Raw genomic sequence first — 24,246 nt, 5'->3', positions numbered from 1 at the left:
ATGTGATCTGCTGTTTCGAGCTCATCAGCCTTTAAACAAATGCATCTTTTTTGAGGAAGATAAAAGAAGATTTCTTAAAGGTAGGAAACCCTCCTACAGATGCAATCTAGAGGTTCAGAAACATTTGGCTGAATACAATCAATCACAGTATTTGTGATGTTTTCATCACTACTGCTCATTTTGTATCGTACGCCTGGAAAAGATGAAAGACTGTTTTTTGATAGATGAATTTGCGTCTCTTTCTCTGTGTACCAGCATTATAATCAGTCTTTCTAGACTGATTTATTAGATGTCTCGAGTTAATCCTGTCGTATGTAAATTGCGTGGCAGTTTCTGTCCTCTGCGGTGAATCCCGTGGATTTAGTGTTGAACGTGAAGGATGTTGTGTATTTCTGTGTCAGATGATAATGAATGGAAGGAAAATCACAGTCGGAGGAGGGGAGCGTCGTCTCTCTGGAGGGGCGGAGAAATCGGAGCTGTTCATTCTGCGGGAATGGCAGCTCATGCTCTGTCTTTATCTGTTTAAGTGCACTGAATGTTTTTTCAGCCTTCTGGTTTGATCCAGGGATGATTTTGAGGGATTATTTTATGTATTTGTATGCACAAAAACTTCATTGCTTCTCCTAAGTCTCTTTTAACCTATTTTCTTTCAAATGTGGGGCAGTAGCACACCTTTCTTCCGATCGGTGTTGACAGAGGCAGATTTTCAGCGAGCGCATGCTTTTAACATATGCAGATGGAGAACTAATTGCTGTTTTCCTGCAAATCACATGTTGTTTGACAAACAAAGGCATTTGTGGAAGCTTTTAATTTTGTTGAGATTAATAGATTAGACAAAGCTTATTATTTATTGCATTCTGGTATTGCAGAACACAATGTCCCTGTGATTTTTTCATACACATTCCCAACACTGTCTTGGTATAAGAATAGTGTGGAGTAGAGCTGAGAATAACTGTCCTGTGAATTGATATTGTTCTGGCAACCTGCATTATTCTAATGTAAAATGAAAGAAATAGTTCACTGAAAAATCAATTACTCACCTTCATGTCTTTCCAAACCTGTATGACATTTTTCTTCCACGTATAAAGCTTAGCAGAATGTTCACACTGTCAGGGGTCATACAACAGATTTGTAAGGGAAAAACAAACAAACAGATGTTAGAATATTAGAAATGTATCATCTTTTCTTTCATCACAATTCTCAAACATCATTGGTATTTACCTCCAGTCAAGGCATTTTTATTTGTACAGCCCTTTAAAAAAAAAAAAAAAAAAACCTCGATTTTAGTTTAGTTTAGTCTCGAGTTAAGTTTTCATTTTTACGAAACAATATCAGTTCTTAAATATCTAGAGTCGATTAGTCTAGCTTGTTTTCAGTTGATTAACGGAACATTGTAGCGCATCTCCCATCCAATAAATCGCAATAAGCTTTGTGCTTTATTTTTGATCCATAGGTATGTTACAAGATGTTACAAGATGAAATCCGTATCCTGTCTCATGAAATTGCTTAATCAGTGTTTCAACGCGGAAAGACGTCAATATAACAGATTGTAAACAATATCACGTAATGTCACATTTACCTAAGTAAAAACATAACTGGTGACCATAAACTTAGTCAGAAAAATGAACTCTAGAGAGGAGCATGTCGCTAAATATATACACCAAATAACATATTCATGCTAATTTTTATTGTTCTTCAGTGTTTGTTTGAATAAATCTGTTTTTATGACAGCCATGTTTAAATGTTTATATTTCAAAAATTGAATTAGAGTAGAAATATAATCATGTAATTGTAAATTTATTATTAGAAAAATTTCTTTGAGTAATTTATGCATTTGTATATAAATCAGTTCATTTCAATCTTTAATATTATATAGCAATATCACACCAACTGACTCTCATGTATATTTTACAGAATTAGTTGAGATATTTTGTTTCCTTGAGAAAAGTTGGCATATGGTCTACCTGATATACAGTATATCCAAAATAATAGATATCGAATTGAATCCAATCGTAAATCAAATCGAATCACAGACTTGTGAACCAGAGTCAAATCAAATCGTGAAATTTGTGTCAAAACCCAGCCCAATATGTGACCCTGGACCACAAAACCAGTCATAAGGGAAAGTTTTTAAAGCTTTTGAAAGTGAAATTGAGATTTATACATTATCTGAAAACTGAATAAATAAGCTTTCCATTGATGTATGGTTTGTTAGGATAGGACAATATTTGGTCATGACATAATTATTTGAATTATTTGGCTACAAAATTTTTTTTTAATAAAATTGAGAAAATCGCCTTTAAAGTTGTCCAAATGAAGTTCTTAGTAATGCATATTACTAATCAAAAACTAAGTTTTGATATATTTATGGTGGGAAATTTACAAAATATGTTCATGGAACATGATCGTCACTTAATATACGAATGATTTTTGGCATAAAAAAATCTGTATTTTTTTAACTCATAAAATGTATTTTTGCCTGTTGCTACAAATATACCTGAGCTACTTAAGAATGGTCTTTGTGGTCCAGGGTCACATATTGTTTTTAATTTTTAAAGTCTTGTACCAACTGCAAGAAACAAAATGTGAACATGTGCATATTATGTGTTTTGTTCTCTGAATTTGACACAGCATGCAATATCTTCTTGTAATCATCAGCCACTGGAGTGTGTCTTTGTTTGTATACATAAACTTATTACGCAGTCTTAATTCTTATTGAGCAAGCATTCTGTGATTAATTTTTATTTTGTATGATGCTAAACTGTATAAATGACCGATTTCCTACCTAGTTTAATCTTTCCTATTACTCCACAGTCTCTTTTTTGTTATACAACAAAACAATGTATGCTCAAATCAATATTTCATGTCCACTTATTTGTTTAGTAAGTAGCTGTGTAATAAGTGGGATGAGGTACAGTGAGCCGGTCATTAACCTCCAAATAACCCTCATCAGAGAGATACAAGATCAACTTGTTGTGGTTTATTTTACGATAATGACCTTACCCCTTGAAAAGAGTGGTAAGTCTTGTATACATAAAGGCTCTCTTGTGTTCTATTGCAGCTGACATCATCTCTACTGTGGAGTTCAACTCTACTGGAGAGCTCTTGGCCACAGGAGACAAGGGAGGAAGAGTTGTGGTTTTTCAAAGAGAGCAAGAGGTAAGACAAAACCATCAAACCTTTCATATGCATTCATTTCTGTAAACAAGAGTGCCACACTGCATGACAGCAGGTCAATAAAATCACTGCTTTTCTTACTGCAAAAACCATAAAGCCACACCCTGTAACACAACTTCCTGTGGCCTTTAACAGGGTTTCAATAGAAACACAATGTCAACACAGGTGAGGACTCTATAAACCTCAGGTGCACATGCTCAGACGTGAAGCTTTTTAATGTGTTTGTTCATTAAACAGTGAACAGCGAGCATAGTTTTGGAGAAGCTTAGATGTTAGCTACAGTGTAAGCTTGTAACAATACTGAACTAACTACAATGAACTTAAAGGGATAGTTTAACAAAAATAGACATTTACTCACTCTAATGTCACTCCAAACCTGAATGACTTTCTTTCTTCTGTGGAACATAAAAAAGATATTTTGAGAAATGTTTTAGTGTTTTTTTAGTGTTTTTTTTTTTTTTTGTAACCAAAACTGTTGGGTAAAACGTTTTTATATATTGTATAATCAGAGCTGGGTAGAATACTTACAAATTGTAATACGTTACTGGTTCCAAATTACATTACAAAAACTATGGTTAGTAATGTAATCCATTATATACACATTTTAGGTAACGTAATCAGACTACTTTTAGATTACTTTTGACCGTTTTTTGTACCATATTGACATAAAAATACAAAGAGTAAGCAAATATGTTGCATTGGCTGTTATAAACAACATGAATTGCATTAAACGTCAAGGTTTATGAGTTTAATAGAAAGCTAATTATCAGTTAATTCATAAAAATGTTAAATTAAAATAAATCATTTTGAAATCAAACAAAAAGACAAACTTACTAAAAAAATGAAATATTTTACTTGTTTACCATGTCATGCGACCATTAACTAATGCCAGAGAACCAATGAACATGCAAATGCAATACTTATTTATTAAAATATTTATTTTAAAATCTCAGGGGTACTTCAAGTAAATATATTAGGTAAAAGAGGATCGGAAGTGTAAATAAGCAGCAGGCTATATTAGAAAGGAAAATTTAAAAGATGAAAAAGAGGAATTAGGGAGAATAATTTATTATTATAATTTTTATTATAATTTATATTTTTATAATTTATTAATAATTATGAATTTTTTTTTTGCTAAATAATATGTAATCATGTAAACAAACAACCCCAAAAAAACTTGTAGTTCTATTGCAAGTATTTTAAAATGTAATTTAATCTAATTACAAGTACTTGGAATTTGGAATCTAATTACATGTAATCAGTTACTACCCAGCTCTGTGTATAATTATCCAATATTTTAGGGTTAGGGTTAAGTTAGGGTTATAGCATCTTACTCCACTTCCAAAATAAAAATGTCCTGATTATTTACTCAACCCCCATGTCATCCAAAATGTTTATGTCTTTCTTTCTTTGGCCACAAAGATCGTTTTTTGAGGAAAATATTCCAGGATTTTTCTCGATATAGTGGACTTCAATTGTGCTCAATGGATTGAAAGTTAAAAATGTGATTTCAGTGCAGCTTCAAAGGGCTCTAAGCGATCCCAGTCAAGGAATAAGGGTCTGATGTAGCAAAACGATCTGTTATTTTCCAAAAAAAATAAAATACAATTTATGCACTTCTTAACCTCAAATGCTTGTCTTGTTTAACTCTGCAATGCGCATGTGTACTCTGTGCACTCCTTCAAAATGTAGGACAATTTTGAAGTTGGAGGAAAAAATTTGATTAAAGTTTTTCGACATACCCTAACTGTATTGAACTGGAGTACACGGAGTACGCATGCGCATCACAGAGCTAGACAAGCAGAGCATTTATGGTTAAAAAGTATATAAATATAATGTTTTTTAAGAAAATGACCGATCGTTTCCCTAGATAAGACCCTTATACTTCGGCTGGGATCGTTTAGAGCCCTTTGAAGCTGCACTGAAGCGGCATTTTTAACCTTTAATCCTCTGGGGACCATTGAAGTCCACTATATGGAGAAAAGTCCTGGAATGTTTTCCTCAAAATCCTAATTTCTTTGCAAATGAAGAAAGAAAGACATGAATATCTTGGATGACTTTGGGGTGAGTAAATTATCAGGAAACTTTCAGACTAATCCTTTAAACAGCAAATTTTAACAGAAAATTTTACACTAAATATTCATATTCAAAAATCCTAAAATGACATTTGGAGTCTCAAATCACTGAATCCTTTTTTGAATCTGTTCAGTTACATAAACAGGAACCAGATTCACTGAAATAAACTGAAATAGACTTTCCAACGTACCATATGAGAGAGAGCCATTTAGTAATGCTGTGAGCAATACAGTGTATTGGTGCATGGTCACGCTGCACTGCTCCTCATTAAAAAAAGGGGCTTGTAATTGGAAAACTGTCAGTTTTAAACTACTGTAACATTACACATACACCACTTATTCATGATTTTTCTGTTCAGTTCAGTTTATTCTACCTCTAAAACAGATGCTATGCTGTCAGCCAATACAGCCACATATGAACATGCTCTAAACGCTGCTACTTCACACACACAGGCTCTTACAGCCCCCTCTAGAGAGGGACTCCTCTGTTTACTTTAATTTAACTGCATGAGTGGCTTACACAATTATTGATTTGATGGTTCTCAATGTGAAAACTTCCTTATTTCCATGCTGCCATTGATTGCGAATGCATTAATGTAATCGTCCAACTGTGACCAGGGAAACTTGCAATTAGCTGTTAACAGAATCAGCAGCACATTACGGGATATTCACGTGCAGAAAGCTCTGCGGATTTCCATTGATCTCAATCCTCATTATTTACAAAGTTCTACACATCCTCTATCCCTTGCGTGTTCATTTATTATATATTTTTGACGAATCTGATTATGCTTTCCATTACCAATAGGAAAGAGTTTTTTTTCTCGCCCCACATATAGTATCTATATACAAGCATAACAGCTGGTAATGAGCTACACAGCTCAACTTAGATGATTGCATTTCTTTCCTCTCGCCCACAGAGCAAGAACCAGCCTCACAGACGTGGGGAGTATAATGTTTACAGCACGTTTCAGAGTCACGAGCCGGAGTTTGACTACCTGAAGAGTTTAGAGATTGAGGAGAAGATCAATAAGATACGCTGGCTGCCTCAGCAGAATGCTGCCTACTTCCTGCTCTCCACCAATGGTGAGTCTGTGTTTGAAATCTCAATGCAGTTGCAGGGAAAGTTCACTCATCTTCACGTTGCTCCAAATGTGTATGGCTAACTTTCTTCTGTGGAACACAAAAGGGAGATATTTTGAAAGTCAGTGAGGTCCAAGCAAAATCAAACTTCATTAACAAATGCGCTAGACTGCAATCTAGGATCTCGGTCTTAATGTGAGCTGTTATTTATATGCAATATCTGCTGTCGTTTTAACAAAAGATTGGAACAGTAGGGAACAGTCGAGTCTTCCAATGACATCATACATCTCCCCACGTTCAGATGGTATGGCTACGGTTTATATTCTCTGTTGGTGCTGGATCTTTTCCAGCCGTGTGCCAGATTGTGTCCCACAGACTGCAAAATTTCCCACTGCCCACCTTCTTTTCTTCGTTCTCTCGATTTCTCTTTTTATCATGCTTTGCCTGCTTCCAAATGGTATACTGAAGCTGCGCTGTGTGTAATGGTCTATTTTCAGACAAAACTGTGAAACTGTGGAAGATCAGTGAGAGGGATAAGAGACCGGAGGGATATAACCTGAAGGATGAAGATGGAAGAATCAGAGACCCGGCCACCATCACCTCATTACGGGTTAGCATGCATGTCTAATCACCACCTGCAAATACACAATAAAGACAATTAAAATGTTTAATATGGATACTCAATATTTATTAGAACTGTTCATCAGATATGTCAGAATGATTCTGACAATAAAAAAGGAAGCATAAAGCATTTTTGCATAAAGAAAATGAGCATTAATAATTTGCGCTTTGTGAGATTTTTTTTTATAACAATTAATCACCATAATTTTCATTATCATTAAATTCCCATTAGGGTAGTATAATGTTTTTATTTAAATCAGCATGGGCCAATATGGCAAAAAATTAAAATCTCAATTTTTTCAGAACGTTTGAACGATTCTTGATTTTTTTATGATTTTTAACTAGTAAACTTGAAAATGTAACTACAATACGATTCAAGTAACTTTTTCTTTATTAACCCTCTAGTTAAAGAAAATTCTACTCCTTCACATATAAAGTTGTCAACATGATGTAAATGTTAAACAAATCACTTGTTAAATATCTTTGCAGAAAAGATGCATGAACTACAACTACATCTTGTACAAACTTGTCTGTCAGAAATAATACGAGGAAAATGCTTTAAAAAATTTTCAAAAGTCAGGGTAATTTAAATACAAAATGACTGAAGGTATAACACTAGTAGACTATTATTAACTATAAATGTTCTGTAAAAACAGTGAACAGCAGCTTTTAGCCTGTTATCATGATGCAAACGTGAAATATTAGACATACAGTAGTAGTTCTTCACAGGTTTTTTATTTGATTGCTCTGCTTTTCCATTGTTTTTTTCTGTGTAAACATGGACACGTTTGACTGTTGCACTCGCATCTCTTGCAGCGTCTAATGCATGAAAAGGCATTATAAAAATGCGGCGCTCAAGTTAAAAGAAAATAATTCCATGTTTTTCCTATTTTACTGCCCGCGTTGTGTCTTTGTCAACACAAAATCGCATTCTGTGTGAATGGCGCCTAGCGATATGAGCGCGTCACGTGAACGGTAAAACGCCGACATACAGTTGGATCATTATTTTCTCTTTACTGTTATCACTGGAATATTGTCAAAGTGTCCAATTCTAACTTTTGGTAATATTTCTATTCAAAATCACGATTCCTCGATTTCTAAAAAATAATATCATGGTAAAACATTAAATTTGAATTAATCGATAAAATCAGAAAAATTGCCCAGCCCTAAATCAGAATAAATGAAACTTTGATCAATTAAATAAATTAAAATAAATTTATAAATACGTTACCATTCAACTAATATTTTTATTTATTCATTTCTTTTGTATTAAAATAATAAGAATGGCTTTTTTTCATTGCAGTAATAAGAAAAAATAAAATAATGAGATTGTCTTGAAAATGCTCACAATACAGGAAATATGAATACTCATTCTTTTTCTTTAAGCATAAGCTTTAGCTAACAGTAATGCATACTGAACTCTGTAGTTAGCTTTTGGAGAATCTGTTTCTTGGAGAAGCTGAAATGGCAGACATTTGAACAGTTAGACTTCATCCTCCACTGAAGTACATTTATTTTAATCTTGTACCTGGAAGTCAGAGGTTTATTATAAATCTGCTGGTGCATGTTCTCATTAACGCTTTGAGAAGTAGCTGCTGTTCGGCCTCACACTCTCACATGAAAATCTCATTCTCTGTGTTCAGCACCAACGCTGACAAATGATGAGCTGTCAGCGACCAAAAGGCATTCATTCATAATCAAACAGCAAGGACAAAGACAGACGATAATGTGCAGTGAAGGGGCTCGCAATCATTCCTCCCTCTGCTCTCCTTCTCACTCGTTCTCCACTCATCCCTCCAAATTGAATACAGATACAAAGAGGGCGCGACTCCGAGTACCCATTAATGTTTGGTGCGGTGTCTGTTTTCTGCTCCACGGCCTAATGGATTAAAGCACTCCACTCCTCCACCATTGTCTGTCCGGGCAGAAGATTAGCCTGACACCGGGGTGATGGCATGGAGCGGGCGGCAATCCCATTTCGACCGTGAAATGTATGTGCGGTGGAGATGCGGAGACAGGTTTATCGGGGAGCACCGGTAGTGAAGGAGGAGGGGAGGGATGAGACACACGTCATGTGTTTTGGCAGTCTCTAGTGCCAGCGCTGTGATCTTACTCTTGTCTCAGTATGCAATTTTACCCCTAAGGTTTGCAATGGTCTACTTTCTGCAGTCCGTGAGCTGACGTGATACAAGATGTGACCGGCGTGCCATTTAAAGCCAGCGGATACCTGACCTTTTATAACAATACAGCAAATCAAAATGGATTCTTGTGATATTTAACCTACTAATGCTGTCTGTGCCATAAAAACTGAAAGCAAGGTGTTGGCCAATCCCCCATCCCCCTGCCCGTCTCAGTGGTCTCAAATGCGTTTTCTTAGCTATTGCATGGTCTTTCGCTCCCTCCTTTCCTCCTGCGTGATCTGTTTGCTCTTTGAACTAATGTGGTACCGCTGAGTTTGGCACAGGAGGTTATCTTCCCTCAAGAGACGTTAGAAACAGAGGGATCTCTTTAGATTCCACAGTTATCTTATATGTAAAAAAAGGACAGATTCCTGTAGCCAGACATCAAAAAATAAAGGTTCTCTATCAGCATTGATGGTTCCACTAAGAACCTCTAAAATTAATGGAAACTTTCCAATGAGAATTGTTCACTGGAAGGTCCTTAGGGAACCCAAAAATTGTTCTTCTATGGAATTACAGTGAAAACTCCCTTTTGTAATCTTTATTTTTTAAGAGTGTATCAGCATAAAGTTTCCAATTTATTTAATTGTTAACAAATAACTGACAGTTAATGCTGTTTTATAGCAGTGGCTTTCAATCAGGGGCTGGGGACCACTTTGAGGCGTACTTCAAGGTGTGCCACAAGATGACATTTATTAGGGGTTCCAGCGTGTAGTCCTGAAACCCTATTGTAATTGTTAGAATGGACAAGGATCAGAATTCTCCACCTAAAAGTGATCGGGCAGACCTGGAGGGATGGCAGTACTCACACTGTATACAACAACAACTGTATACAAGTAACTATATGTAGGAAGCACTGCCATTTCCAGTTAAAGTGAACACTAGAGGCAGTAAAACTGAGGCGACTTTTATTCGTTTTCACACGAAGTATGATTTGCAGGTACAGAGTTTTGATTAATAAAGCCTAATTTTCACACAATAACATGCAGAACATTATGTTATGACTTCAAAATTTTAACATCTGCGCGATTTGAAAACTGACACTTTTGAACATTGTCGTCACATATACAGCTTCATATTCATGCGTTTTCTAATTCAGTACATTTGCTCAGTAGCTGACGTGATTGTACTTGAGTGATGGAGAGCTCCGGTACAAACCCTGTGAAACTACAGTTCGACAAAACTCAAATCCGCATAAGGAAGTTAAAATAGCACGGCTGCATAAACAAATGCGTTTTTATATCACTTTTGCATTTATTAACACTATCGGGTAGGTTTAGGGTTAGGTTTGGTGTAGGAAATATTTCCAACATAGAGCAATACCCTTTTGCGACACTCCCTGGATATTTGAATTCTGAACAGTCGCAATACGTACCTCAACCAGCATAATACAAAAACGCAGCAATACATGCCTGTTCTAACGTAATAAAAACATGGCATGGTCACGTATTGAATGTGTGTTTTAGCTCCACTCTCTGGACATTTCACTTTGAAACTGCTGCGAAATGTGCAGTAAAGTACGTAATTATGGTGTTGCAGAAATGTATATACAGACACATATTTTCATGAGCCTGGGTTGGTACACAGTGTCACTAAGGCTCATCCTAAACGACCTGATGGTGGCATTACAGTGATCAATAGTACAAAATCGCTCATAACTCTTAAACCATTCATTGCGGGCACAAGTGCCTTATATCAATGGAATCGTTGGCTCACATGGACAAAACACACAGATTCTATCATCACCCTGGTGAAATTTTTGGGTATTTTGGATTTCTTGAAAGCCTACTTTTGCGAACTAGTCCTACATTTGTCATCCGATCAGAACCAAACCAGTGAAGAAAGATTCTCTGGAGAGTAAATATCTGTAATTATCAAAACAAAAGTTAAACCTCTGACCCAGCGTTGTGACAGGATGCCAAAATGTTTTTAAGGGTCAGAGCCATTTTTACTAAAATGCCTATAACTCTTGAATGGAAAAAGATATTTTCACCAAACATGGAACATGTATGTAAGAGGTCACAGTAAAAAAAACAAAAAACATGGAGTTTGGCCACTTGGTGGCACTATGACAGGAAGAAATAATGGTATTGGTATGCCGTGTCTGTGTCCTCATACTGAGCAACTTTGCCTCAAGAACCACTGCTGTCAATCAAATTGCACATTAAATATTCTCAATTATGTAAAAAAATTTAAAAAATAAATAAAAAAAACTACTTTTGCAAACTAGTCCTAGGTTTTTTGCATAACCTCAGTATAAGCACTGCAGCATGATTCTCTGGACTCTCTAGATCAACAATTATCAAAAAATGTTTAACTTTACCTTTTGGGTAGCTTTAACGGAGTCGTTTAAAAAAGAGGGGTTGGGCAAATATACCCAAAAGCCTATACAACCTAAACAAAAACTCAAAACTTCACAAATCTAGGTAAGCATATGTGACAAATGATTCTAAACAAGCATGCAAAGTTGTATGCAAATCTCACCATAGGTGGCACTATTACAGTCGTAAGTGTTAAAAATCATCACATTTCTATGGTAAATTATCTGGATTTGCAGAAAATGCTTTTTATAAACACTGATTTAGGTAGTTACAGGCTTGCAAAATAAGACGCAATTTCTTTTTTCTTATGTGCTGAAATGCCTTATAGCATTAATGCGATAATCACTGCTTGCAGCTATATTTTCAATTCTTATGATATTAAAACTATCTAATGTAATTAAATAGCTTTTTTCACTTTTTGTCCACTAACAATAACTATTGAAGTACATACAGTTCTTGAAATTTCTGGAATATACAAAGTGTTATTACTTGGAATAATTGTTTTGCTCATTGATTTACTTGACATTAGGTGCCTCATCTGTTGATGACAACATGGCAGATCCATTGACTAGTTCTTCTTAAAATACATATATTGTACCCTTATGAAAATATCAGATGCTTATGAAAGCATCAGATGGTCAGTGAATAAACTGTGGGTGGTCCATGGGTGTGCCATCTTATGCTGAGACTAATAAAAGGATGACATATAAATCTGTCAGCATGATAAACAAACAGCACATGAAATGCTAATGTGTGCACTTGGGCGTGCACAACTAAACCAAAACAACCTGATATACATATTCCTCTTTAAAAGCTCACTGCAGTCATCCTCTGCATTTGAAAGCAGCTAAAACATTACAATAGTGGTTTAAAAGCCTAAAGGGGTAATTTCAGAGCTAAGGACTGATTTAAATGCCTCTCACATAAGGCAGAGGTGCTTCTGTGATGTGGTAATGAGTGACTCTCTTTTTGGAACGACATGCGCTGCCTCTAAACATCAGCGTCAGTTAAACAGGCCACATCTGCATACTGCAATTAGGACCTGCGGGTGGGGCATTGGTGCTGTTCTGGGCATCAGCTCACAGCAGGACATGTAGTTCAGTGGACTTTTATAAAATGTGTCCCGCTGGATGGTCCCAGCCCACAAAATGCCAAATGCATGTTGAGTGCCATCATAATGGTCATTAGCCCCAATTAGATGTGAGGTGCCAAATATAGAACTCTAAAAAAAGGTTAATCGTGCATTTTTAATCAGTTCTACAAATTATTAAAGACCCCATGATATGGTTTGAGGAGCTTGGTTTTCTTCCCTGTGTTAATTAATGTATACACTCAATAGCCTTTAGTTTGCAATACAGCCCTTGACGGCTTGAACTATGGACAAAAGTGATGACACTTTTAAAATGAATGGAAAAATAAATAAATAAACAAATAAATAAATAGGCAAAAATGTCTCCCGACTCTGACCTGCTGCTTAATTCAGCATTCTTTAAATAGGGTTGTGATTTATTATGTCCCAGTTCTTGCTGATGAATGACAAGAGGGTCCCTAGTGATGATATGACCAACAATCTTTGAATAAAGGATGACTATGTTGTGGCTGTTGTAACTGTTACAGCAGATTCTGACCTTTTTTCCTCTCTTCTTCTCTCAGGTACCAGTACTGCGGCCCATGGACCTCATGGTTGAGGCCACACCTCGAAGAGTGTTTTCCAATGCGCACACATACCACATCAACTCAATCTCTGTCAACAGCGACTATGAGACCTTTATGTCCACTGATGACTTGAGGATCAACCTTTGGAACCTGGAGATCACAAACAGAAGCTTCAGTATCCTTTAAATTTGACCAAAAAAATTCGTAAAAGAAAGTTTACCTTCAGTGCTGGGCCCAGCACAACTGACCCTTCGCAGGGAGTTTGATTGACAGCTGATCTGACTAATCATAAAGCCGAATCTGACATTTTTGCCTGACAAACAAACCAGACAGGAGAGTAGATTAACGTTGGTGGACTTGAACTTGAAAAATGGTGTTTTGAGTATTTTCGTGGTTGAACCAAGAAACCTTCTGATGTTCATTCTTGTTTATTTCATGCTATAACTAGTAAAGAGGAAGAGATGACTGATTAACATGCCACTTGAACTGAGGCGCTACAGCGATCTGTCAAGATGTATTAAAGAGCCACAAAACTGTATTTACTGTTTGCAGTTCTTAAGAAATAACAAAATTTAAAAGCTGAGACTTTGTTTCATACCTAAGTAACCTGCTCTGTCTTGTCTGTCGGCACATTGACAGACTCTGTCAAAATTCTCTTTATTATTCCCATTAAAATTCCCATTAATTGTGCTACAATTACCTACAAGTTGGTGAGTTTTCCTGAGCTGCTTTTTCAGACATTGTAGACATTAAGCCAGCGAACATGGAGGAGCTGACGGAGGTGATAACAGCAGCAGAGTTTCACCCCCACCAGTGCAACACCTTCGTCTACAGTAGCAGTAAAGGCTCCATACGACTGTGTGACATGAGGGCATCAGCGCTCTGTGACAACCACTCAAAATGTAAGTCAATGCAACCCTAGAAGACAAAAAGACATACATGAGACTAAACTATTGTTCAAAAGTTGGGGGTCATATTTATCAAAGAATCCTAAAAAATAATGGACAGCAATATTAAGTGTTTGCTTGAACACAGATCAGCATATTAGAAAGAAATTCAACAGAAAGAAACAAAGCCTGAAAAGTACTGTGCAAAAGTTTTAGGTCACTAGTATTTTCACCAACAAAAAATGGTTTTAAGTCAGTTATTTCTAGTGTGTCAGTATGAAATATCAGTTTACATTTCCAAACATTCATTTTGCCATTAATCGTAATAATACAGTGAGATTTTTGTTTGCACAGGCAGTCTGACAACAACAGTGCTCCACACAGAGATCTGATCTCATCATCATCCAGTCTGTCTGGAATGACATGAAGAAACAGAACAAACTGAGCCTAAAGACAAAATCCAGCAGAACCGTGGCAACATCTTCAAGATGCTTCAAGAAACCTACCTGCAAAGCTACCTGAAAAACTATGTACATGTGCACCTAGGGCAAAAGCTACTTTAAACGCAAAGGATGGTCACACCAAATGTTGATTTAATTTAGTTACTAGAATTAATTGATAAATAAAATCTATTTATGACAGTATTTTTGACAGCATCCTCATTTTACAGCATTTTTACACAACTTTTAACAGTACTGTAGCTTTGCAGGTAGGTTTCTTGAAGCATCTTGGAGACGTTGACAGTTCTTCTGGATTTAGCCTGTCCTTCCAGATAGACTGGATGATGATGAGATCAGATCTCTGTGTGGAGCACTGGCTGTTGTCAGACTCCTTGTGCAAACAAAAATCTCACTGGATTATTACAATTTATGGCAAAACGAATGTTTACTGTGTTTAACATTCAAATGTTTATACTAGTGACCTAAAACGACTGCATAGTACTGTATAGCACAGCATTTCTTTACCAAACTTTAATGTATTATTCATGTTTCTAGCACAAATAGTGCAGGATGAGTTATTATCCATCATCGTAGGGATCTGAACAAAGCCCCAGTAGGTAATCGTGATGCTTGCATTAGCAAACACCAAAATACAGCTTCTTTAAAGTCGTTAACATATTGTACACCTTTTTAGTCCTTACTGCATTATTGTAACATTACAAATGCAAGGGCCAGTACAGCTCCAGAAATACTATTGTCTCTAGAGAGCAAAGCCACTACATACGCCATGACAGGGATTAGCCTCTCTTCCACCTAGGGCGAGGGCGTTGGAGGTGAGGATTATGCTAATTTTAATATGATTGTGTCTCCTTGAGCTTAACTGGCTAATTTCATTTGGGAATTGGACACAATGCAGACTGATGAACCTGTACTGGTGCTATAGTGGCATCCCTGTTGGCTGCACATGGCTGAATTGATAACCACAAATTGACACATTTCCAGTTTAGTGTGGGAGGCTTCCATGTGCATTTGATGATCAGATTGAATGCATTGACATTTAAGCTTGGCATAAAAATCAATGCTCAAGGGCAGATAGCTGTGCCTATAGTTTTCACGCCGCTGAAAAAATTTGGTCATTTCCTTTGCTTTATCGACGTGCTCACTGGTCCATGTGTTCGCATCCTGTTGAATAGATATTTACATACCGCTGCTGAATTTTAAAAGGCCAGATTTGCTGGAGGGGGTACCAGCTGTGAGGGCTTCGGTTATAGCGGCCTTGGTTTGTATCTCCAGCGCCACACTGACCTAAATTATACACACATCTGTCAAATTTTTCCTTGGTACATGATCTCACAGCAGGCGGATGTGCCAGTCTGCCTCAGGAAAGACCTCCTCAATGTCTTCTCTATTGCATAGTGTGTGCATGTGTGTTGCTCCTTCCATCCACACTAATAAATCTTCTAGGCATCCCAGAGAATATTCTTGAAAATCAATCTGCGGTGTCATGCGGGGGAGGCTAACCAAGCTCAGCAGGGCTCCGAGCAGCAGCGGAGACTGGGCGGAGGGCCGTAGCCCCTCACATCACTCCCCAGAGGACTCATTAGCCCCCTCTGAATGACACCCAGCAAGACTGCAGGTGGACAGGCTTACAATGTGACAAGGCATGCTCATGACAAACACCTGCAGTCCACCAGTGCCCAAATATCCCTGCTAGCATTGATCTGTTTCCTCCCCCTCTGCCTGTGTTTTTTTTTTTATCCGCTGTGTAGACGCCCGCAGACACATCACAGGATAATCCGCAACTGAGTCAACAAAACAGTGAGGGGATAATCGATAGTGGATGATAAATATCTGTTTCTATGCTCTGACAGGTGTATTATTTCCCTGGCGAGCCAGGCAGATTTATGACATGTTGGGAAGCAAACAGTGAAAGTGATTTAGGAAAACTTTCTTTGGAAAGTTGGTTTGTTTTTAAGGCCATCATGAAATGCATCTTTAATGATTTTTAATGTTTTTTTTTTTTTTCCTCCATTTCTGCTCATCAAGGCTTATTTGATTAAAAAATACAGCAAAAACTGTTTTGTGAAATATTGTAGCAATATAAAATAGTGGTTTTCTGTTTTAATATTCTTTAAAGTAGAACTTATTCATCTTTTCATCAGCCATTACTCCAGTCTTCAGTGTCACATGATCCTTCAGAAATCATTCTAACATGCTAATTTTTTATCAGTGTTGGAAAAGGTTCTGCTGCTTAATATTTCTTTTAGAACCTGTGATACATTTCTTTCAGGATTCTTTGATGAACTAAAGAAAGAACAGCATTTATTAGAAATTAAAAAGAATTTATTTAAAATAGATATCTTTAGTAACAATATACATTACTGCTCAAAGTTTGGGGTCTGAAAAGTTTTTCTTTATCTCTTTTTTTGAAAGAAATTAATACTTTGATAAGTAAAAGTGATAAAAAAGTGATAAAGGCTTTTATTCATCAAAGAATCCTAAAAAAAAATATCACAGGTTCCAAAAAATATTAAGCAGCACAACTGTTTCCATCACTGATAATAAATTATCATATGTGACCCTGGACCACAAAACCAGTCATAAGGGTCAATTTTTTGAAATTGAGATTTACACCTCATGTGAAAGCTATAAATATTTGGCTGAGGTACAACTATTTGAAAATGTGGTACCTAAAGGTTGCAAAAAAAAAATCTAAATATTGAGAAAATCACCTTAAATGTTGTCCAAATGAAGTTCTTAGCAATGCATATTACTAATCAAAAATTAGGTTTAGATTTACGGTAGGACATTTACAAAATATCTTCATGGAACATGATCCTCACTTAATATCCTAATGATTTTTGACATAAAAGAAAAATGTATTTTTGGCTGTTGCTACAAATATACCCATGCAACATAAGACTGGTTTTGTGGTCCAGGGTCACATATTAGAATGATTTCTGAAGGATCGTGTGACACTTTAGACTGGATTAACAGCTGATGAAAATTCAGCTTTACATCACAGAAATAAATTAAATTTTAAAGTGCATTAAAATACAACACTGTTACTTTAAATTGCAATAATATTTCATAATATTTCTTCTGTATTTTTGATCAAATAAATGGAACTTTAAAGAGCATAAGAGACTTTAAAAAACATTACAAATCTTACTGATCCCAAACTTTTGAACAGCAGTGTACTTCTAAGAAGACGGGGCATGTTTTATCCTCATTTTAACATTTCCAAATTTGATTTCTCATTCTCTTCTAGTTTTCGAGGAGCCAGAAGACCCAAGCAATCGCTCATTTTTCTCCGAAATCATCTCATCCATCTCTGATGTAAAGTTCAGCCACAGTGGGCGCTACCTGATGACACGTGACTACCTGACGGTGAAGGTCTGGGATCTCAATATGGAGAGCAAACCACTGGAAACCTATCAGGTATGACATTGAGTAATTTAATTGCGAACTATTTTGATTTAACAATGTATTGATGACAGAGCTGGAGTAGATTACTTACAAACTGTAATTCGTTACTGATTCCAAATTACATCCATTACATTACACTTTTTAGGTAATATAATCAGACTACTTTTTGATTACTTTTAGATTACTTTTGACCTAACCTATTTATTACATTGATTTAAATAGGATAATCTTGGCATTTTTTTTTATTATTATAGGCATAAAAATACAAAGAGTGAAAAAAAAAACACCTACCTCTACTCATGGTTTGCTGATATTTTTGGTTTCTCAAATAGCCACACTTTACTTCTTCAGCCTGCTAGGCCCAAATCAACACATTTTCCTCCAATAGGCTAGAAAATACGACAGGAAATGCTCATCAAATGACATAATGGAGTATTTAAAAGTCACACACTGTCTAAAAAGAGTATTTACTAAATTGACAATCAAAATTGTCTTTGTTTCATCCACTAGGTACACGATTACCTAAGAAGTAAACTCTGCTCGCTGTATGAGAATGATTGCATCTTTGACAAATTTGAATGTGTTTGGAATGGATCAGACAGGTCAGTGTTTTACATATCTGTAATAAATACTTATTTCAATAAACATACTCATCCAATTGTGAATGATAAATCAATGCACAGTTACTTAAATGCAAAATAACAATCTAATAATGAATATTGTTATTTCGCTTTGTTCTGTTTCCAGCGTGATCATGACTGGTTCTTACAACAACTTCTTCCGAATGTTCGACCGTAATACGAAGCGAGACGTGACACTGGAGGCCTCCCGGGAGAACAGCAAGCCTCGGGCGATCCTGAAACCACGCAAGGTGTGTGTGGGCGGCAAGCGTCGCAAAGATGAAATCAGTGTGGACAGCCTGGACTTTAGCAAGAAAATTCTCCACACCGCCTGGCATCCTTACGAGAACATCATCGCTGTGGCAGCCACCAATAACCTTTACATATTCCAGGATAAGGTCAACTAGCACAACTGTACCACCTCCACACGTACCTGAAAAGAAAGAGAAAGAGGAATGAAATGCTGCAGCTCAGCAGGATATTGCAAGGTGTCTTTTGTGATGAAAAACAGGAAGTTGCCTATGATGTAGGGAGAAGTGTGGACAGATAATGCTGGCCATGTGCAAGGATGCTGCCAGACTTTCAGCATCCTGCCCCGCACAATCATTCTTCCTCTATTAAGTATCTGCATTTCTTCTTCCGTAAACTTGTTTATTTATCGTATTTATTCATTTCTCTCCTGGAAGGAAATGCCTGACTCTTTAAATCTGGACAAATGTGCATTTTCACTGCAACTATGTGAAAAAGACAGGCCTTCGCTGACATCCTGGCATCGGAAACAAAGGGGTGCCTTTACAAAAAACTATGGATTTTAATTTCCTTTGAAACACAATGCCCTACAATTTCCTCTGAAATGTCTGACTGATCCGTAATAGACTAAGAATGTGATCTGCGCTGATTGTAGTGTCGAAACAAACAATCTGTGAACGGAATCACAGTCCCTTGCGACCTGATTATTTCTCTTGAAAGGAGCTCTGAAGTAAAAGTCAATCCCATTGGTTCTGTTTTGTCATTTCATGTTGTCCTCTTATTTTGATGTAACCATTAATAAGCTGTGGTGCCTTCTTTTCGTATGTGGGTACTCGGGCGGCAGACAGGGTGGAGGGTGGGCGGGTTTTCGGAAGGGTGGTATTTGGGTTGTGAAGTGTGAATGTTTTTACAAGAAATGTGAAAAATAGCTTTGTGTAAGAAGGGAAAAGAATTGCAGCGACATGGATTTTCAGTACACAGAATTGAAGTACTTGAATTTTGCATTATAGTCTCCTCCACTTTATCTCAGTATGCTCATAACTTTACAGTATACCCCTTTTTTTTTATTCTTCAGTGCCGTGCCGGGTGAAAAAAAGTATTATTGCATGCAACATGTCATCTATAATGAGCCAATGAAGAAAATACCTGTACCATTGAATGAACCTGTAACAATCAGACGTCATCTTTTTCCATTGTTTCCGCTGCATTTGTCTGAGACTGTTAAAACGTCATCGTTCAGTTATGTCACTTTGGCCTGAGGATGACAGGAATACCGGTATCATGATGTAGCCTATACATGACGTGAAGGTTAAATGATATCAGGGAATTTTATTATGTACAAATGAACCAGTAATGTTCTCTTCTGAAGAAAAAATAAAACAACTTCAGATGTAAACTTCTTAATGAAACAAAGTTTTATAGCTCAGAATGTATCTACATGCAATTATTTGCCATGCAGTCTTTATGCTTAATGGAATCCGTTGAAAATAAAAAGAAACGAAAAAGAAGTTGAAATAAAAAATTTTCATGCTCTCCTTTTCACTACACGTATATTAAACAATGGCGCCCTCTTGTGACAGTTCAAGAGACAGACAGACATACTGTCTATTTTACACTTTCATTCAAATTAAAATACATGTCATTTCCTCACCACATGATGTTCCAAACCCATATGATTTTCCTACCTCTGCAGAGCACAAGAGGAGATATTTGGCGGAATATTAGGGACTGACAATTTCAATCACCATCACCATCCACTTCAACTGCAATAGCAGACTGCAAATTGAAGACAAAAAATACCAAATTAAAAAAAAGACAGAAGAGGACCGAAAAAAGTCTGAAGAAGATGAGTCCATACTAATTTATTATGATTTTACAGTTGGAACAGTAATTGTCATAAATATGCCCTAAAACACAATGCAATGAAATACAAAATTTACAATACATGTAAAACACCTGATAGATAGACAGATAGATAGATAGATAGATAGATAGATAGATAGATATCAAAAGTTTACATACACCTTGCAGAATCTGCAAAAATGTTGGAAACACAATGCTCAAAGATCCGGAGGGTGAATTTGAAGATCAGGGCAAATTTAACTTATTTTGTCTTTTGGGAAACATGTAAGTATCTTCTTTAGCTTCTGAAGGGCAGTACTAAATGAAAAAAAATCTGATGTTTAGGGCAAAATAAGAAAAATGTACACATCTCCATTCTGTTCAAAAGTTCCTTCCTTGTGAAGCATCAGTGAACATTTGAACTGTCTGTAATAGTTGCATATAAGTCCCTCAGTTGTCCTCAGTGTGAAAAGATGGATCAAAACACCATATAGTCATTGCTGGAAAGGGTTCAAATACACAAAAACACTGAAAAACTAAAGAATCTGTGGGACCTGAAGGATTTTTCTGAAGTACCGCAGGCAGTTCAACTGTTCAGGACAAACAAGGTGGAAAAAATACAGCTGTGGATCATTCAGGTAAGAACATGCATGTAAACTTTTGAACAGGGCCATTTTTTTTAAATAAATTTAACAATTATTTTCTTTTCTGAAATATCATGCAAGTCAGTACTAAAATAAATTGCATGCATTTTGTATGATCCCTCTAATTTTGATAAAATAACAATTTCGCAGATTCTGCAAGGTGTATGTAAACTTTTGACCTCAACTGTCGATAGATAGATAACCGATAACTTTAATTAATAAAAAAAAAAAAAAAACATTACCAAATATGAATTATATATTCGTTAATTTGCATGCAAATAATTAAAAAAGCAATTACACTGTAGCTACTACAAGTGGTAACTAAATGGTAACTAAATACCACTTGTACAGGGATAGTATGTTAAAAGCACATTTTAGTTTATATTCATAGTGTCCCAAAATAGCGCATTTGAGTACACTTATGTTCTTACGATTATCTTAAGAAGTACTAAAGGATAATTGTTAGTATACCAACCACAAAATTTGTGAAAACAGAGCACTTTAAGTACATTTTGGAAGTCCATTTGTTTTTCACCTGGGATAAACCGTGTTTTTCCTGCGGCAATGTTAAGTAATTTTTGCGGTAAAGGTGTTTACACACTTCAATTCAAAAGTACAACAAACTTACCATGAGGAAAAACTCAAGTCCCGTTCTCTCCTATTTGGATAGGAATATACAACATATATGGCAGACATTAAAAAAGCTGCAAATAACTTCTTATAAAGTGTTACCATAACATTAAATATGTCATAACGTATAGGCTAACATACATTATTTCAGTCCGAGGAAAGTCAGTCAATGCTACTGAGGTAAAAACTCTCATCAAAATTCATTCACATTCCTGCTCCTTCATATTTCCATTTGCAATCACCGAGCCTTTGTCTCCGGCAGGAAATAAAAAATCCATCATTTCCAGTGACAATAGAAGCAATAAGTTTAACTCCGTGTGTAGCCGTCAGTGCTTATTACCCGAAATCATTTTAATTGGCCTCGGGAGGATCGCTAGAGGCGAAATTAAACGCTGTCAGTCAGCTGGGGACGGCACCTGTCAATCAAAACGTCCGTTATAAAGTCACTCCGCTTTCGCGCCGTCTAGTCAAACGCGGGAAGACAGCACAGGGACTGATCAATTCCACAAGTGCGCGGAGTTTATTCGACTATTGACGCAGTTTTGAGAACATTTAGTTCTCTCTGCACATACTGTCAAATTTATCTTCATTTTCCAATCAATCACAGAGGAAATGGATAAAATACCTGCTATGAATATCAGCGCTGGAAACAGTTCCGTGTATAGACGCTCATTTCTAGAGAGAAGTGGATATCAGCACCTGGATCACGGAGATCTGAGGGTTTTGATTCCAGTGGTGCTGGGAGTCATCTGCGTCCTGGGTTTCACCGGGAATGTAACGGCTATGGGAGTCTTGATCACCAACGCGCGTAAAAGTAAGCTGTCGTTGATCAACGCTCTCATCCTCAACCTCATGCTAGCTGATGGTCTGGTCCTGGCGTTTGCTGTTCCCTTCAAAGCCACTGCTTATTCCCGTGCCAGCTGGACCCTGGGATTGTTTGTCTGCAAGACCTGTGACTGGTTCTTGCACTCCTGCATGGCTGCAAAAAGCTTTACAGTGGCCATCATGGCCAAAGGTTGCTACAGGTACGTCAGCAACCCCACCAAGCAGGTAAGCATCCGTCTGAAGACTATCCTGGTAGTCCTACTTTTTACTTGGCTCATGGCGTGCGTGGTCCCTATTCCCCAGTGGCTTTTTTCCACCCTGCAAAGAGAAGCCAACGGAATGATCTGCGTTCAAGCAGTGCCAGCCGATGCCCATGATTTCATGTCTGTGTACGTCAAAGTGTACCCTCTCCTGGCCTACTGCACACCTTTGAGTTTCGCCCTGCTTTATTTCTGGAAGGCATATGGACGATGCCAACGCAGGTCTAGCAAGACTCAAAACCTGCGGACGCAGATTCGATCCCGCAAGCTCACCCTGATGCTCTTCAGCCTGACAGTGGCCATGGCCACCATGTGGCTCCCGCAATGGGTGTCCTGGGTTTGGATGCGGCACGCGTTAGAGACCGATGGTGCTTTCCCTCCGGTCCTCTTCACTCTCTCTGCCCAGCTTCTTATGTTCTCCATCTCTCTAGTCAACCCTTTCATTGTTCTCGCCCTCTCTGAGGAGTTCAGGGAGGGCTACATTGGCTTGTGGCGAAGGCTCACCCTACGCAAACAACCGCCAAAACAACACAAGCCAGGACCGCACACCCCGACTGCTCCAAAGTCACCCACTCCGAGACCTGAAACATCAGCCCACCTCCCTCCACACCGGCCTGGGCGAACAGAGGAGCAGAAGCCTGAGAAGCAACCAGACCAGAGTGGAGGACAGCAGGAGAGCCCAACCAACAAAGATGGAATAGTACTGCAAGATGTAGAGCAATTTTGGCAGGAGAGGGAGACTGCCTCCCAGTCACAGGAAAATGATCCTGTGCCCTGGGAACATCTGGATCCAAAGGAGGGGAAACAGTAAGAAAGTGGGAATCCATGTTCTTTTACATTTGTCAACATGAAAGAATTAAAAAACACAACAGATCAGACCTCACCTGAACTTGGCCCACTTATTGTGACTAACCATGTTTGTTATGGTTTTAATTTGTTTTTGTGTCTGTGTTCAACTCTTCTTAACAAGTGCTAAAGCTGGTTTGAGTATATGGAAATGTTTTGTATTGTATTATGTTGTTTAAAAAAATGATGTATTATATATTAAAATGGGTAGCGGTATCACTAAAGAAACCAGTGTGTGTTGATGTCTTGTGCGCACAGGTTCACCAAAACAATAAAAATGCCGAAAAGCTGTGAATAGCTCTCTCCTGCCTATTGTATTAAAAATAGATGTTGAAATTAAACATTGATTTTTACAGATTTAGAAGGAATGAACATGTCTGCAGAATGAATATGCTATAAAGAAAGTATTTAGGGAATGGATTTGTGTAAAATAAATGTATATATATATATTACCTACAGAGGAG

The 24,246-nt window shown here is 37.2% G+C and overlaps 2 protein-coding genes across 3 annotated transcripts in view; both read left to right on the top strand.

The window, feature by feature from the left end:
* ppp2r2ba (protein phosphatase 2, regulatory subunit B, beta a) overlaps window positions 1-20,130 on the top strand; it is a 72,050-nt gene extending 51,920 nt beyond the window's left edge. For both annotated transcript variants that reach the window (XM_051127795.1, XM_051127797.1), the window contains exons 2-9: window positions 3,062-3,159; window positions 6,170-6,335; window positions 6,830-6,942; window positions 13,108-13,285; window positions 13,848-14,012; window positions 17,709-17,878; window positions 18,377-18,468; window positions 18,614-20,130. In XM_051127795.1, coding sequence (XP_050983752.1) covers window positions 3,062-3,159; window positions 6,170-6,335; window positions 6,830-6,942; window positions 13,108-13,285; window positions 13,848-14,012; window positions 17,709-17,878; window positions 18,377-18,468; window positions 18,614-18,893 — 1,262 coding nt within the window. In that variant the 3' untranslated portion in view covers window positions 18,894-20,130. The remainder of the gene's footprint in view (window positions 1-3,061; window positions 3,160-6,169; window positions 6,336-6,829; window positions 6,943-13,107; window positions 13,286-13,847; window positions 14,013-17,708; window positions 17,879-18,376; window positions 18,469-18,613) is intronic.
* Window positions 20,131-22,168: 2,038 nt separating this feature from the next.
* On the top strand, window positions 22,169-24,202 carry gpr151 (G protein-coupled receptor 151). Its single transcript, XM_051127903.1, has one exon. It carries the CDS (start codon window positions 22,464-22,466, stop codon window positions 23,745-23,747), a length of 1,284 nt encoding a protein of 427 aa, XP_050983860.1. The 5' UTR covers window positions 22,169-22,463; the 3' UTR covers window positions 23,748-24,202.
* Window positions 24,203-24,246: the final 44 nt, after the last annotated feature.

This window comes from Labeo rohita, chromosome 14, assembly GCF_022985175.1.
Source record: "Labeo rohita strain BAU-BD-2019 chromosome 14, IGBB_LRoh.1.0, whole genome shotgun sequence".
Lineage (NCBI taxonomy): Eukaryota > Metazoa > Chordata > Actinopteri > Cypriniformes > Cyprinidae > Labeo > Labeo rohita.
This window is presented reverse-complemented; position numbering and strand designations above follow the sequence as displayed.

What these genes read in the sequence shown, in the direction of transcription:
- gpr151 (XM_051127903.1), top strand. Translation starts at nt 22,464, where the DNA reads ATGGATAAAATACCTGCTATGAATATCAGCGCTGGAAACAGTTCCGTG.